Raw genomic sequence first — 15,784 nt, 5'->3', positions numbered from 1 at the left:
CAGTTGAAAAGACCATTTTACCCTTAATACATATTTTGCTGCTTAATTAGAAAAGAGAATTGGATTATGACACTATGAAACGATAGATAGAGATTGGACAGTCACCAGCGCAAAATCTCCACGCTGTCGAGTTTAAGAGATGACACATGTACACCACAAATCATTAGATAATTTATATAGAAAAAAAAATGTTTGTTTCATAGTAGTACTCATATTTATGGAATCGTCCAAAGCTTTAAAGTGATAGTGATTTTTTATTTTGAAATTAAGATATTGTACGCCTGCGATGCTAATAATCGCTGTGATGCTGATAAAAAGATGTTCGTGAAAATGAAATGATGATATGCTAGAATATTGCATAGTGATAATTAATTATTAATAAATGATGGTTTGTCAATACTATATAAAATTATTGATTAATTTTGAGAGATTTGGCTTTTACCACTCATTGCCCAAAATCCATGGTTTTAATTTGGAGATACTCCATCCGTCCCATGTTACTTGAGGCGTTCTTTTCGTCACAGGATTTAAAAAAGTTGTGTTTAATGAGTTAAATAAAGTCAAATAAAGTAGGAGAGATAATAAAGTAAGAGAGATGAGAGAAAGTAAAGTAAGAGAAAAAATAAAAATATGTGTGATTAGATGTTTTGTTTTTAGCCAAAAAGGAAATGACTCAAGTAACTTGTGACAACCCAAAAAGGAATACGACTCAAGTAACTTGGGACGGAGGGAGTATAATTTTTTTTGTTTTGTTATCAAATATCCGCATTCAAACAGAGATGGTATTCATATAAAATGAAATTATGAAAAGTAGTATTGTAAGAATTGATTTAAAACGACACCTCAGCGACACTAAACCATGTGACTTTATGTAATATGAATATTTTGAAATCAAACTTCACTATTCTCTCGTATTATATTTTAAACCATAATTAATTTTTTAATCTTGTTGGGTTATTTATTTGATCGATCTCACCTTTTTGGTACCAAAAGTTTTTCTGGCCGGTGATGTATTTCCTACTGTGTATTCATTTTTCTAAAAAGGGGAATAGTTTGTAGTATATATATTTAACTATTTAATTCATTTACAGTTTTACTTGGTACATGTGGCTCTTTATTTTTATTAATTTCCCAGCCTCTTACTCATGATATGATATGAAAAACAACATAGATTTGAAATTAGATTTGATTTTAATGTACCATGCTGGAAATAACGTTACAAGAGGATCCATACAATATAAAGTTTGCCAATCTTAAATAATACTACTATGTATATTAATATTAGGAGAGGGAGTTTTTAATTTGCAAACAAATGGGTTAATGACAATTTTGTGATAAAATGCTAATTAATGGTCGGTCAAATAACACCGATCGAAATAAATTAAATTCAACAGATTATATTTTCCAGCAAATCTTTAAAATGTACTCCTAATTGAGTAAAATTAAGCAAAAAATTATAACACCTAATTACTTAAAAATCGGCTAGTTATAATATTGTTTTGTAAACAAAAGGAAGTAATGGCTATATTTCTTTAAGCCGTAGAATTGTACTCCCTCCTTTCAGTTTTTCTTTAATATGCTATTTTACTTTTTTTTATTTAATATGCCATTTTATTTATTTTTAATACTTTTTTTGTAAGCTTCTCTCAATTCATTCAAACTAAATAAAATTGTTCTCTTTTCAAAATTTTAATTAAAAAAAAAACTTTGTGAGTATAACATATACTGTATTCCTTGAAAAACATTATGCTATCAAAGTTACACCTATATTCCTCGAATATTCCATGATCTGTTTCGTATGTTTCCCACAACAAAGCAAACGACGCGTATTAGATTCAAATACTTAATCACAAATATAATTAATCAAATATAATTAATCTAATCCAAAGTGGTCAATGTTTGGTATCTAACACACAAATTATCACCAAAATGAAATTGACAGTGCCGCCACAAACGATATCATCAATCCAAATCAAGATCACGCCACTTTTCAATTGGCCATTAATTTGCATCAAAATAAGAAGCATTCAACTCAACCATGATTAAGTTAATTAACACAAGGGTTGACTACTAATTGTGGATTAGGGAGAGCTGGCAATGATGGCCCTACGTTTTGTTTTAAAAATGTTAACATAAAGAGAGAGATGTGCACACGTGGCGGAAACACCATAGCCCTTTGGTTGAATTACGAGCTTTAATAATTTATACTCAGTAGCTGCTAGAAACAGAATCAGGTGATGTCAAGATAATTCATTTTTTATTTGCTTTTCAGACAATTATTCAAAGGGATTATCGAAATGATTGACCAAATTTAGGTGCCTGACTTTTGGAATGATTAAATATTAGGACCATATATTCTATCTGTTTTGATTTATTAATGTTCGACATGAGACGTTCAACTTTTAAGTTTGAAATTTGGATTGCTAAAATTTGACATAAAATGAAAGAAATTATGAAGTATGGCAATTCTTTCTAAGACACCAAAAGATTGATCATTAATTATGTTTCATCGTAGTAGTTGAGTGACTTGAGTCGCATTTCTTTTGGTCAGTTATTGTAGTTGGGTCATTTTCTTCTGTAAAAATTAACAAATTTAATTTGTCTTGTTTTATAATCTTGTTTCCTTTATTTTTTTCTTCAATTATATTATGTCTCATATTGTATTATCTATCGATTTAACTCACTAAACACTAATTAATTAATTCGTGCTCAAAATAAATATCTCAACTACGATGCTAATTTTGGTTAATAAATTATAACTGTGGACTCAGAAATATAAATTGAAGATTACTAATAAAATTTGTAACTCTAATTAAGGTGGATGTATCATGTATCTAGATGTATATAAGTGCATGCTTTGTATAATTTCAATCAAGAAGATTTAACGGATCAAGACTAATTCCAAATTGTAATAATACCCCAACAGTATTATATTATACTTTAACCCAATTTTAAATTTAATGTGTGATCCATAATTTCTATCTAAAGATTAAGTTCCAAAGGTTTAGGAATAAGGTATTCGAATTAGTTAAGGGATTTATGAGTAAGGTAATGGGTTAGGCAGTAAATATATGTTTGGACCCAAATATTAAGGCCGTCTTACAAATCTTAAACTGTTTTTGTGTCACATCTCTTAAGTATTCGTCAACTCTTCATCACATTGTTTTACAATATCAATATTCTATAAGAAGATTTTTAATTCTGATTAAATTCGAATCCACTCGATTGATAAGGCTATAGATTATTGGCATTGATCTTCCACAACCACATCAGTGATTGTCACCAACTCTTATATATAAACTATAATTTGTAAGAAATATATTTCAACTCTCATCTAGTATCATGTTGCATGTCACGAATATAACTAGATTGGTAAAGTAATTTAAAATAGGTTTAATAAATATTATTGCCTATAATAGCAAGTGACTGTGTGAGGTCAGACGACCATACGTGGCCTATTGAAATATAAGAAATATATGTAACTCTCCATTCTTTTCGGAGATGTATGGATGGCAAGTAGCCACATTATACAGCCTACCAAATTTCTTTAAAGATTTGACTTGAGAATTAGTATATGTGTTCTAAAGTTGTCCTGCTTATTTTGCGGTTGTCACATTTCTTTCACTTTTAAATTTAATTAGGAAAACACTAGTGTATGTGTGGTTTCGTTCATCATGAACTATGTATCGATCGCCTTAAGATTTTTTTTTATAAAACATGGATTTGTTCTATTAAAATTTTTAATTATGAAAAAGTGAAGTATATGATTTTATAGGTAGATATACAAATTTAACACAATTAATTATTAATGCTTAAAACGATACCTTATGATATTAATAGACATGTCACGTGGTGAGAAACATGTGTTTTGTTTATTACATAGTAGTACTAGTATGTATATAATGATAGGTTAGTAGTATATAATGATAGGGGTGTGATCAATCGCTAACTCAACCTTTAATTGCTATTGACAATTAATTTAAAATCATAAGATTAGTAGAGATCTAGTGGTCTACAAATTGTCATGTGTAATTTCGTTTTATTATTATTTAAATTTAAAAAGATAAAAAAACCACCAAAATTAGGGGGTTTTGATCAAAATGTCAATATAGTGTATTAAATATATCAACACGATTCATTTAATATGTCAACACAATTTAGCATTGACATATTATATGTACTATTATATTAACATATTATGATAGTTCTATTGACATTGATCTGCTACCAAAAAAATACGAAAATTCAAGATTTTTTTTCAAATTTTGACATCGAAACATATGCAAGTGAGATCTCGTTAGAATCTTTATAAAAAAATTTTAATTTGATATAAGTTGTGTAAAAAAATAATTTAAATTGAGATAGTTATAATCATTTAAAGTTTTTGGATGTTTTTTTAAAGTTGGTTATAACTAACTTTTGGTCAATTACATAAGTACCCCTAATTGACATTTTATGTGCATTATATTGATATTCATGGACGATCTTTTGCCTTGATTTCATGATCCAATGTCTATCATTTGATTGTAGTTAACAATTTAGGTTTAAGTTAACAATATAACACACCCTATAATGAATGATAAATGTGAGACAAAATCAAATTTAGAATACGTTAGATACCTTTTATTTCATTATTCTGTGAGTTATGTTTGATTGGTTATTTTGGAAGGGTTTCAGAGAAACTAGGGAAAAAATGAATAAGAAAGGTTTGAGTTCGACTTGATACGAATTCGAAGACACAAGTCACACAACAAATGAAAAAATTACACTGAACTTCCACTTAGACAATCAATTTCGGCTTGACAAATATAACTTCGACCTCATTTTTTGGTTAGTTATAAATTGAAGGATTATCTCATAGTAAATTAAGCTATAAGTTCAAGACTTTCACATTAACGACGCAGTTTTAAATTATTATAAGCTCCACAAACCACCATCTTGTAGTTTATTCCCATTGTAAATCATTTTTTATATCCGTAAGGTTTAGCCTACTAACACCCTAAATTTAATTTAATATTCTAAATTTGAAAAGCCTTTATTTCAAATTTACAAATACATAGTACTCTACTTTTTATTTTGAAAAAAGAAACATTCGTTCAATTCACGAAGCCACGTTAGGATCAGGGAGCTCAGGTCTCCTCCCCCCAGTTTTAATAGTAATTACTAGTAGTATATTTATATACATCTATATTGAATAATTACAATGACAAATACTATATGTGATAGTACTATAATTTATGATCATGGACATCTTCTCACTGTGGGCCTGGGCCTTAAACTTACATTCTAAATCCCATTTAGCCCAAAATTTATAGCATAACCCAAAATAAAGAGAGAATAAAAATAAAAACAAAAACAAATTGGCCCATGCAGGTCTCGAACCTGCGACCTTGGCGTTATTAGCACCACGCTCTAACCAACTGAGCTAATGGGCCACTTGTAAGCAGGCCGTGGATAAATATAAATCTTGCTTCCCACATATAAACTCACTATCCTTATAAACACACCATGCTTGTAAACACACCATGGTATTATTACTATTAGTGGTAGTTGGGAAAAACAAAATTTTGAAATCTGTTAGGACAGATTACCCTGCTTAAGAGCTCAGATTCTTGCATCACATTCACATTCTGGGTATGACAAGACTGTCATAACCACCTCCACCATCTAAGTTTAGGATTCTATTGTGATACATATGGACTTTTGTCTTTGTTAAAAATAAATATTTTCATATACTGATATTCATCTCAATTTGTCTCCCCAGTACTACATATACTAATTGTATTATTAAATTATCCTAAAATTTATAAGAAGAAGGTCATAAACTCATAGATTCATTAAATTTGTAAGAATATACACTTCTTTAGATGGTTCTTGCATTTGTATTAGTGGTGGGACAATTAGTATATAATTACACACGGATGTAAAGAGAGAATTATAGAAATGCATTGGCGTTTCACTTTTTACACACACACTAATCATTATGAGACTTTAATCTTAGGGTTGGAGATGATCCTAGCTTTGAGTTTGTGGATTGTAATAAGATTATTGTTTTATGTGAAAAGTAGTACTCCCTCGGTCCTACAAAGATTGTCCCATTTTTTCATTTCCGCATGTCCCATAAAATTTGTCCCATTTCACTTTTTACCATTTTTGGTAGTGAGCCTCATATTTCACTAACTCATTCTTACTCATATTTTATTACCACATCCGTCCCACATTAAGTGTCACATTTCATGTGGGCACGAGTTTTAAGAAATGTAAAGAAAAGTGGGTTGAATAAGTTAGTGGATTATGGGTCCCACTTATACGTATTAGTTTTATAATAAAATGTGAGTAGAATTGGTTGGTGGAATGTGGAGTCTATTTACTATTAATGGTAAAAGTGAAATGTGAATTATTATGAGACGGACCGAAATGACAAAATGTGACACTTATTTGTGGGATAGAGGTAGTATAAAACTAATATATAAAAGTAGGACTCATATTCCACTATTTTTTTTTCAACTCACTTTTAATTATATTTCTTAAAATCCGTGCTCGGTCAAAGTGAAACAATCTTTGTGGGACGGAAGGAGTAACTTAGAAAATAAGTTTGAGGCTTTGAGCTTTGTTGAGGAACAACGCAATGAGGTGTGAGTGAGTGTGAAGGCGTTGAGAATTGGAGCCGCAGCCTCGACTATCTTCCCAATTTGCTAAACTAGCATTTTTATTTGAATTATTTGATTCTCATATCTTTGCCATTGTTTCTCATTTCCAGTTATCACGTGAACAACTGAAAAAGGTTGCTGAACTTAATTGGATAAATCTTAAAGCATGTTCTTTCTTATTATGGTAAGACTTGAAGTAATGTATGCAAGCCTTTTGTTATGATTAATTATCCTAGGGTCTGTATATATGTTAAAAAGATCAAATGATAGAATGTTATTTTTCTCAATGGAATGCGTTCAACCTGTCTACACCTTTTTCTAAAGCCACCCCTTTACTTATTTAACCTATCTTTGTGGTTACATAGTTTAATTCAGTCTTGCTATAAAAGGAATCAACTCAATATTTGAATAAGATAATATGGTTGGAGAAAGCAATTTGACAAATGGAAAAGGCATTGAATATTATCGAATCATCCAAACTTTTACCCTGATTAATTTTGGAAGCTCAAGACAGGTCCAACTTTGAAGCAAGATACCAGATAACTTTTTGTTTTCAATTGAAGTTTTATAATCACCCAATCATAGTCACAAAGTATGTTACTTACAACTAAGACATTCTCATTAAATTGTAGATTCACTGAAATACGTTTAGGCAAAATCAGAGTCTACTAGATGGGTAACAATAACATCCTATAAATTGACAAGTACTGTATGTCATATGTCTAAATTTCTAGATTTTAGTAATTTATTACACTGTGTAAACAAACAACTTATCCCTCAATTCGAATTATATTTTTGTTTTTTCCATGAGATCTTTCTTCTTGCCAATGATTGATTATGCTTTGAGTTATCTCATTCTCCTAGTCTTAATCAGTGAAGTTTTAATTGTCCCCACCAACTTGGCCAATCCCACTATCAATATACTACTAATATTTATGATCAATCTTAATCTCTAGTTATTCTCAATGGAGATTAACTGACTGAGTTAAGATCTAGCTGTCATATAATCTTAATTTAAGTTGTCACACAAGATTTATGTGACGGAGTTGATTCGGCCAAAGTTAAATAAATTAAAGATAGTTAAAGTTTTCAAGCGCCTAGGAATAAGTCTTTTAATATATATATAGCGATAGAGGTAATTCTGCATATTCTAGAGTTCAAATCCGATTCTTCAAATATGCGAATTGTGAACCATTTAATAAAAAATTTTCATTTTTTATTCTTTCGTATAATTTCTCAAAATAAACTAGAATATACATGTACAACTTTAGGCTTCCATGTCATATTTCCAACCCAAAAAAGTGCAGATCTATGCCATCTATGCAACTTTCTTGGAGGGCCATGATCTTTACATATATTTAAAAGGTCGAACCATATATATATAAACCTTTTAAAAAGCCATATATATAATATATTCCCTTTAAACTCAACTTGCCATGTCATCATTTTAGAACCAGATATTTTCAAGGTTCGAATATCTTTGAAGACATGAAATCTGTGGGACAACTTTGGTATCTACACTTAAAATAATGAATACCATTTAATAATGAAAGATAAACTCGGTACCCATTTTGTCCCAAAACAATCTATCATGATTTAAAAAGATCCTAAAATATCTAGTGACACACCAATCAAAAAAGAGCAAAAAATATCTAGTGGCATAACTGGGGCTACACAACATTAAATTCAATTTTGGTAATAAAATAATATTTGTGGACACAAAAATTGATGACCAATCAGATTTGCAAAACGGACCATAAGGCCCCACCAAAAAAAACGAAATGCTTGCTCGAGTCTATCTTGATACACAGACACAGTCACAGCTCATTTCCTTTAGATCTCTCGGCTGACGTGGCATCTTTCTATCTCTATAATATCTCTCTTTTCCACTTTTCACACCGGGCCTTTCCTAAAATTCCACGTCATCCCTTTTCCTAACATGCGCCGAATGCGCACGATCTCCGCCCTCTATTCTATTCCAAATCAAGACGGCTGCCGTCACGCCAAATCGGGCCGCTTATTTTAGCACCCAGCACTAGCAGTTAGAGAAAAAAAGCGCCAATAAAATATCCCTATCTTCCTTTTTTGGTACTTTATTATTCTGAGCTTTTCGGCAACAAGCGAAGAAAATTCACTGTCACTTTACATATAAGTAATTTATGTGCGAAGGAAATGATATAGAAGTGTAGGTACTGGATAGATTGGTGGGGGGCTAAAGTGCGCCGGATTGGAGACGGTGCTGACGTGGCGGCTTGGGTACCGTTGTATTGGGGTTGCCTTTTTCAGCTGCTCGCGGAGCTTCCTTGCCATGATTGATTGCCGTTTATGGAGTGCGAGAATTGTCAACTAGTTGATGAATTGACGCAGCTGCCTATTTGATTTTTTGACGTCGGAGGTGTTGGTTTGGTTTGTGACGATCTGGAGAAATCGAAGTTTGTGGTGGATTTTGGTGGTGTACTGTATTGGATTGGAGTAATTTTGACTTTTTTTTTGTCGGCGGTTTATTGATTGGGGTTTTTGAGGTGTGAGATGGAGTTACTCTAGCGCTTATTGTTTTAGGGGGTCCATTTCAACCCTAGTTCGTTATTGAGGCTGATAAGAGTGATGGAGAAGAGTGAGATGGGGAAGACCGGGGATGGGTTTATTGATCGGAGAAAAGTGAGGATTTTGTTGTGTGATAATGATGTGAAAAGTTCGGAGGAGGTTTTTACACTTTTGTGTAAATGTTCTTATCAAGGTTTTGATATGCTATTCTTCTTCTTTATTTGGAATTAGTTGATTTCCTTATTGGTTGAAGATTTTTTTATGTGCTGTTTAGATTATATACAGATTATTCTTGTTTGGATTATGTGTACTGCTATTTATGAAGTTGTATAGTGTTTTAATGATCTATACTTTGGTGATACCTATCTTTCATGGATCCAATGGATTAACGAAAGTTGCTTTTTGTGTTGTTTAGTAAGTCATTTATTATACTGATGATTCTTGTTTGGAGTATATGTACTGCTATTTATGAAGTTGTAAAGTTTTTTAATGATCTATAGTTGGTGATACCTATCTTTCATGGATCCAATGGATTAACGAAGCTGGAGTTTATTGTGGATTAAGAAGCATATGCAGCTCCTTTAACGGCTTTACCAGGGTAGTTTCGCTCTTATAGAAAATTGGCTTAATTGCCAATATGAAGTGATGTAGATTTAGTCAAGGATGTAGGTTACTGCATTTAGAAGCCTGAGTTGTTCTAAGTCAATTTTGTAAAGATTTTAAATGGAAAATGCATTGAATTCCTCTGGGAATACTTGATTAGACCCAATGAGTAAGTAGTTGGAATAAGTCTAACTGCATTCCTTAAGTTTCAGTACTTCAGTATAACTTCCTGGCCGGCTAGATCTCAACTTTACTTCCGTAACTGGATATGAGCTGTCCCAACTGATTCCATGTGCTGAAACATGAGCCCAGCTGTTAGCTATATCAACCTTACAGAGCTCCTCCTTACTTTTATCACTTTCATCTTTGTCATAACAATTCACATGGAAAATATTGGAATTGTTTACGTAGAACTCATTCTAATTAACTTTTACATCATTTGTCACTTAATCAGTTGACGAAGATATAGGAGTTCATTCAACTCCGTGTATATGCAGTACTGCGCATCTCTACAATCGGTTGCTTTAGTACTACATTCTGGAAAATTTCTGAATCGTATCTGCAGTAAGGGTTTCTGTTCTTTTTTATTGTCTATAAAGTTCCCATCAGACACGTCGGAAAATTAATTCAATTTGGTGATTGTTTGAGTAGAAAATGTGCTGCAAGTTCTTATATTATCGGATTCTTTTGTACCCTGAAAGGGGTTATTAGTGTAATTGGTGCCAGTTTCTCTGATGTCGTACTGTGATCTTAGTGAATTTTAGTAACTTAAGAGAAAGAATGAAGAAATGTTCACAATCTGTCTTAAGAGCTTGGAGGAACTTATTAGTTTTGAATTTTGGAACAGTTGCCAGATAAGAGTCTGACAAACTTGAGAAAAAAAGCAAGGATCTAGTTACTGATTTTGTAAAGTTGATTTGATTTTTAATTTATTAATATCATGCATTCAAACATCTGCGAATTTTGGGTGCTAAATGTAATGAATCTTTATTTTCAGTGACTGCTGTAAAGTCACCAAGACAGGTGATTGATGCACTGAATGCAGAGGGGCCTGATATAGATATTATTCTTTCTGAGGTAGACCTTCCAATGTCTAAAGGACTGAAAATGTTAAAATATATTATGAGGGACAAAGAGTTGAGACGAATTCCTGTGATAAGTAAGTATTCACTCTTTTTGTTACTCTCAGAGCTTTTAAAATATAAATATTCAAATCAAATTTAATTATTTTGCTGCTTATGTTTTGCTAGTGATGTCAGCTCAAGATGAGGTTCCCCTTGTTGTCAAGTGCCTGAAATTTGGAGCAGCTGACTATCTAGTGAAGCCATTACGTACAAATGAGCTGTTGAACTTGTGGACTCATATGTGGAGAAGAAGGAGAATGGTACATTACAATCTGCTTCACATAAAGTACTATTTATACTTTTCAAAATTTCAACAGATTTTACATTAACAGCTGTGCATGACTCTTTTATTCTTAGTCATGGGCGGATCTACATGGTGTGTTGGTGGGGCATTTGCCCCTCCTCAAAAGTTTATGCCAATGTTATTTTTCTTTAAATTTAAAAATTTATTTTAAATTCTCCTTTAAATGCCCCTTCTCATTACTATAAAATTTGTTTATAATATATTTTTGCCCCTCCTCACATCAATTCCTGGCTCTGCCCCTGTTCTTAGTCATCTAGAAAACTTTCCCCTATAAAGTGATATACTGAACAAATGAAGCGTAAATTCCAAGGTTTTACTATCTTGGCTCATGATGGGTCCACACCAGCTAGTGCCACTTCTTCTTTGTTGGATCCTTGGTGTGCATCAGTTACCCTTCACATACTACAAGAATAAACTCTTAGATAGGGATTAGGATTTAGAAAGATGGTTGTCAAGTGTAAACTTCATCATGCAAACCATGTTTATAGAACTAATTTGCCATCATTTTTAGGCATTTGTAGGACTTATCGTGCTACCATTCATGTATCGTGTTTAAAATCACTCTCTTTCTTTGCACCCAGGCTACCTTGAAGCAAGGTGTCGTAGTCATATTGTCAAATTTCCTATGTGGGGTGTTGTGTGCATAGATTGTGTTTTCTTTGAGAGTGTACATTAGCAATGCATTCCATAATGTAGTATTTAAACTATGATTGTATCTGTCTAACTTTTTCATCTACAGCTTGGACTTGTGGAGAAGAACATCATAAGTTATGATTTTGATCTGGTGGTGTCAGACCACAGTGATGATGCTAACACCAATAGCACTACCTTATTTTCGGATGACACAGATGACAAGTCCCGAAAGAGTACTAACCCAGAGATGTGTGTCTCAACTCACCAAGAAGATGAGGTGAATTTGATTTAATGTATTGAAATCACCCTTAAAGTATACAATTCGCAACTTGTAGTTTTTCTAGTGGGACAAATTAGCAGGGAACTTCTTTAGCTATAACTGAGGAGTAGTGATCTTGAGGGGAGATTATTGTGGTCTATCCAATATGATCATGTCATGAAGAGCTTAAAATTATCAGAGCCTAATACTATATCAACATTACTTGCAGATTCAATTATATGCATTTGATTTGTCTTTTTTATCTATATTTTCAGATAGATACCACCACAACTGCTCCTATAGCTACTGTAGATGAGGCTCGGCGGGAATGTCAGCCTGATGTGCCAGGAATAAGTGACAGGCGTACATATGAAATGAGGATAGGTGAACTGATCACATGATTTAATCATTTTGTGACTCGTTCAAGCTGCTAATCTTGTCCACATGTGTATGTGTGTGTATTTCAAGAATGAAGTCAAAAGTGTTTTTTCCTTGGGTTATTTGCGCATATGAATCCTATCTGACTGTTAACTAAAAGCTGGATTTGATATGTAGACCAGGAAAATTGTGGATCCCTCTGGTCCCAACTTTCTGGGGACCTCATTTTTGTAGGATACTGGCATTGCCATGATCATATGACAGCGATCTGGCAGTCCAAATGAAACTGGAAGATTTGTCTGCGACTTTTGCTGCTTGCCTTTTCATAACTAAGCAGTATCACAGGCTTTCCCAACCCTTGTTCCCCCTTTAGGGGGATCTTAAACCTTAAATCATTTTATTTCCGGACTGCTGAAAAATCTGAAGATGCTTTGCTATCATACATATTCTGGTCCTCTGGATGTGGCCAAACTGATGTTTCTGAAGTTTCCTGTGTAGATCATAAGTTATGGATGTGTTTCAGTCCTTCACAAGAATATGAAACTCATGTTCTTGTTCAAGAAGCAGAGGCTGTTGATGTGTTATAGCTTCAAATACAATAAAGTTTTTATGCTCATGAAAGCAAATCCTGTCAAAGCTGCTTCAACTTAGAATCTCTCTCTTTGTTTCACCTAAGGGTTTTTGGCTTTTGCTCCTCCATCAATTTTCATATGCTATTATGATTCTGAATAAAGTTTTCCAGCAATTTATGCAACTCCATTTACATGCTAGGGAAGTAGAACTGTAATTTTTAGTTTCTTTATTCTATTTCAGTCATGAACAGCTTTAATTGAGCTTAACTTCTGGTTCTTTCCCCTCTTTGATAGTTTTCACAGCAAGTTTAGCATATGAGCTATCATTCATTGATTTCTTCTGGGTGCAGCACATTGTATTCTTTTGAGTTATTTCTTGAGTATCTTACTGAGATTTTAAAAGATTAAGGCTTGACCAGAGCAAGCTTTTGTTGAGTTTTCCTGTTCCCATATGACATTAGCCTAAATGTGCTTTAAAATTTCTTCAGGACAAATTTTACCTTTTTTAAGGAAGAATGAATTCAAGATAGGTGAATCATCTGCTTTCTTCACCTATGTCAAATCCAGCATTTCCAAAAGCACAAACCAGGGGTCTTCTTCTGTTCCTGAAAATACAGCTCAGCATGTGAGCTTTGTGGAGAATCAAATACTGAATGGTGAAGTTGGTTTTAGCATCGAAGCAGAAAAAACCATACTGAATGGTGAAGTGGGTTTGAGCGTCCAAGGAGAAAAAACTCATGAGACCCTCGAAAACCAGTTGCCGCCAGATGAACAACCAAGCAGTAGTAGTGCTCCTGAATCGTTTATTGTGGACAGGTCCTGCACTCCTCCTAAATCACTGGATATATCTCAACAGAGGAACTCAAAGGAGTTCTCTCAGGAGCATATGCATTTAGGAAATGATTCTCCTAATGATGTGACTGGATCTTACCCATATCCTTATTACATGTCCGGAGTAGCAAATCAAGTGCCCATGTCATCAGCATCTATGTATCCTAAGAACTTCCACGATATAAGCAACCATGCTAATTCTGCTTTGATTCCTCAGTACAATCATGTTCCACAATGTCCTCCTCACATCCCTGGAATGGCATCTTATCCTTACTACCCGTATGGTGTATGCTTACAACCAGGTCAAATGCCTAGTCCACATCAATGGCCATCATTTGGAAATTCTAAGTCCAGTGAAGTGAAGTTAAGTAAAGTCGACCGTAGAGAGGCGGCACTGTTGAAGTTCAGGCAGAAACGGAAGGAAAGATGCTTCGACAAGAAGATCAGGTATGTGAATAGGAAAAAACTAGCAGAGCGTAGACCTCGTGTAAGGGGCCAGTTTGTGAGGAAGGTAAATGGTGTTGACGTGGATCTTAATGGCCAACCTGAAGATGATGAGGAAGAAGGGGAAGAATATGATGAAGATGATCAAACTGCTAATATGGAACTTTCACACGAGGATGGTGTGTCCATGTGCCAATAATGATCCTTACCCAATGAAGGTACTCGGTTTGTAAATTGTAATGGTTTTCTCGCTCTTGCCATTACATATTCTCATCTTATCATTCACTTGCGTATTTAATCACTTTGTGATGCAGCCTGCAGAAACAGAAAGCATGCGGGTCTTGTTGCTCACTGTTGATTAGTACAGATAACATGTGGCAGATCCTCTCCGATCATCACCAAATGGTTTTGCATTCGTCTTTGAGATCTGCCACATGTGATCATAAAAGATAAATATCTCTGGACATGAAAGTAGGAGTACGTAGAGCTATTCTTGGAGATTCTCGTTGGGGCTGGGCTGAGGAGACGATTTGTGGATTTCTGCAAGTTCTTTAACTGTCTCTCATTGGATTCTCGAGATTGAGGAAAAAGGTAAAGTTAGATATATCATATCTGGATTAATTTCCAACAGCGGCACTTACAGACCGCTTATATTTTAGCTGAAACTATTGCCATCCTACCCACAGTGCATGATATATAAGACCCATTTCTGAAGTGCTAATGGTATCTTTACCGTGAGAATCTAGCTATGACTTCCCTTTTACATGACTTGTTTCTAAATATAACAAAATTTTGTGTTGTGTTTGTTTGCTACATATGTTTTGATATGGTTGATACAGAATAAGATATTCTATATAGTAGAGAGCTACATACCCTACAGGCTGTCAAGAGTCAAGACTCCCATTATAATGTTGATGCAACTTCATGTGCTACTGTCAGTTTGCTAGGGTAGATGACACTTCTATTTTTCCTTCTTAGACCTAAAATGTGTGTTCTTATCATGTTTTACCTTATCTATCTCCCCTACCAAACGTCCCTAATTAGATAGGTTTATCATTTAGTTGGTCTTTCTCTTTGTTTATTTATTTATATACTGTATGTAGATGGTTTTATTCATCCGTAACTGGTTAGGAGTGCATGCAAGAATCAGCACGAAATCGAGGATGCTAATTTTGATATAATTGTACCTCTGCATACGGAAGTCATTCACATACACTTTAGTGTCTCTTCAACTCTAGTTTCAAAATTTTAGAGCTTCAACTGTTAGTTGTTTCTTGTTTTTTTCCCTTCTTTTATTGATGGTTCCCCATTTATCCCGTGATGACTTGAACTTCTAGCCTATTGGTTAGAAGAAAGCGTCTTACCAACCGAGCTGCCTTTAATTTATACTCGTTCCGTTTCCTAAAAATATAAATTCTTTCTTTTTTTGGTATGTTTCCTAG

General features: G+C 33.5%; 1 protein-coding gene and 1 non-coding gene across 3 annotated transcripts; one reads left to right on the top strand and one right to left on the bottom strand.

Moving 5' to 3' along the window:
* Positions 1-5,361: 5,361 nt before the first annotated feature.
* TRNAI-AAU lies at positions 5,362-5,435 on the bottom strand. The gene has a single exon. It is a non-coding gene; the product is annotated as a tRNA-Ile (tRNA).
* Positions 5,436-8,597: 3,162 nt separating this feature from the next.
* LOC121746738 (two-component response regulator-like APRR1) lies at positions 8,598-15,774 on the top strand. 2 transcript variants are annotated; one of them, XR_006039069.1, is made up of 8 exons: positions 8,598-9,387; positions 10,795-10,956; positions 11,048-11,181; positions 11,965-12,135; positions 12,393-12,501; positions 13,556-14,560; positions 14,657-14,933; positions 15,446-15,774. XR_006039069.1 is itself a non-coding variant. In XM_042140663.1 (7 exons), exons 1-6 carry the CDS (start codon positions 9,255-9,257, stop codon positions 14,539-14,541), a joined length of 1,695 nt encoding a protein of 564 aa, XP_041996597.1. In that variant the 5' UTR covers positions 8,598-9,254; the 3' UTR covers positions 14,542-14,560; positions 14,657-15,230. The 2 variants fall into 2 exon arrangements, 1 of the variants encoding a protein (XP_041996597.1); XM_042140663.1 differs by lacking the exon at positions 15,446-15,774 and having other exon boundaries at positions 14,657-15,230.
* The last annotated feature ends 10 nt before the right edge of the window (positions 15,775-15,784 follow it).

Source organism: Salvia splendens, chromosome 9 (assembly GCF_004379255.2).
Source record: "Salvia splendens isolate huo1 chromosome 9, SspV2, whole genome shotgun sequence".
Lineage (NCBI taxonomy): Eukaryota > Viridiplantae > Streptophyta > Magnoliopsida > Lamiales > Lamiaceae > Salvia > Salvia splendens.
This window is presented reverse-complemented; position numbering and strand designations above follow the sequence as displayed.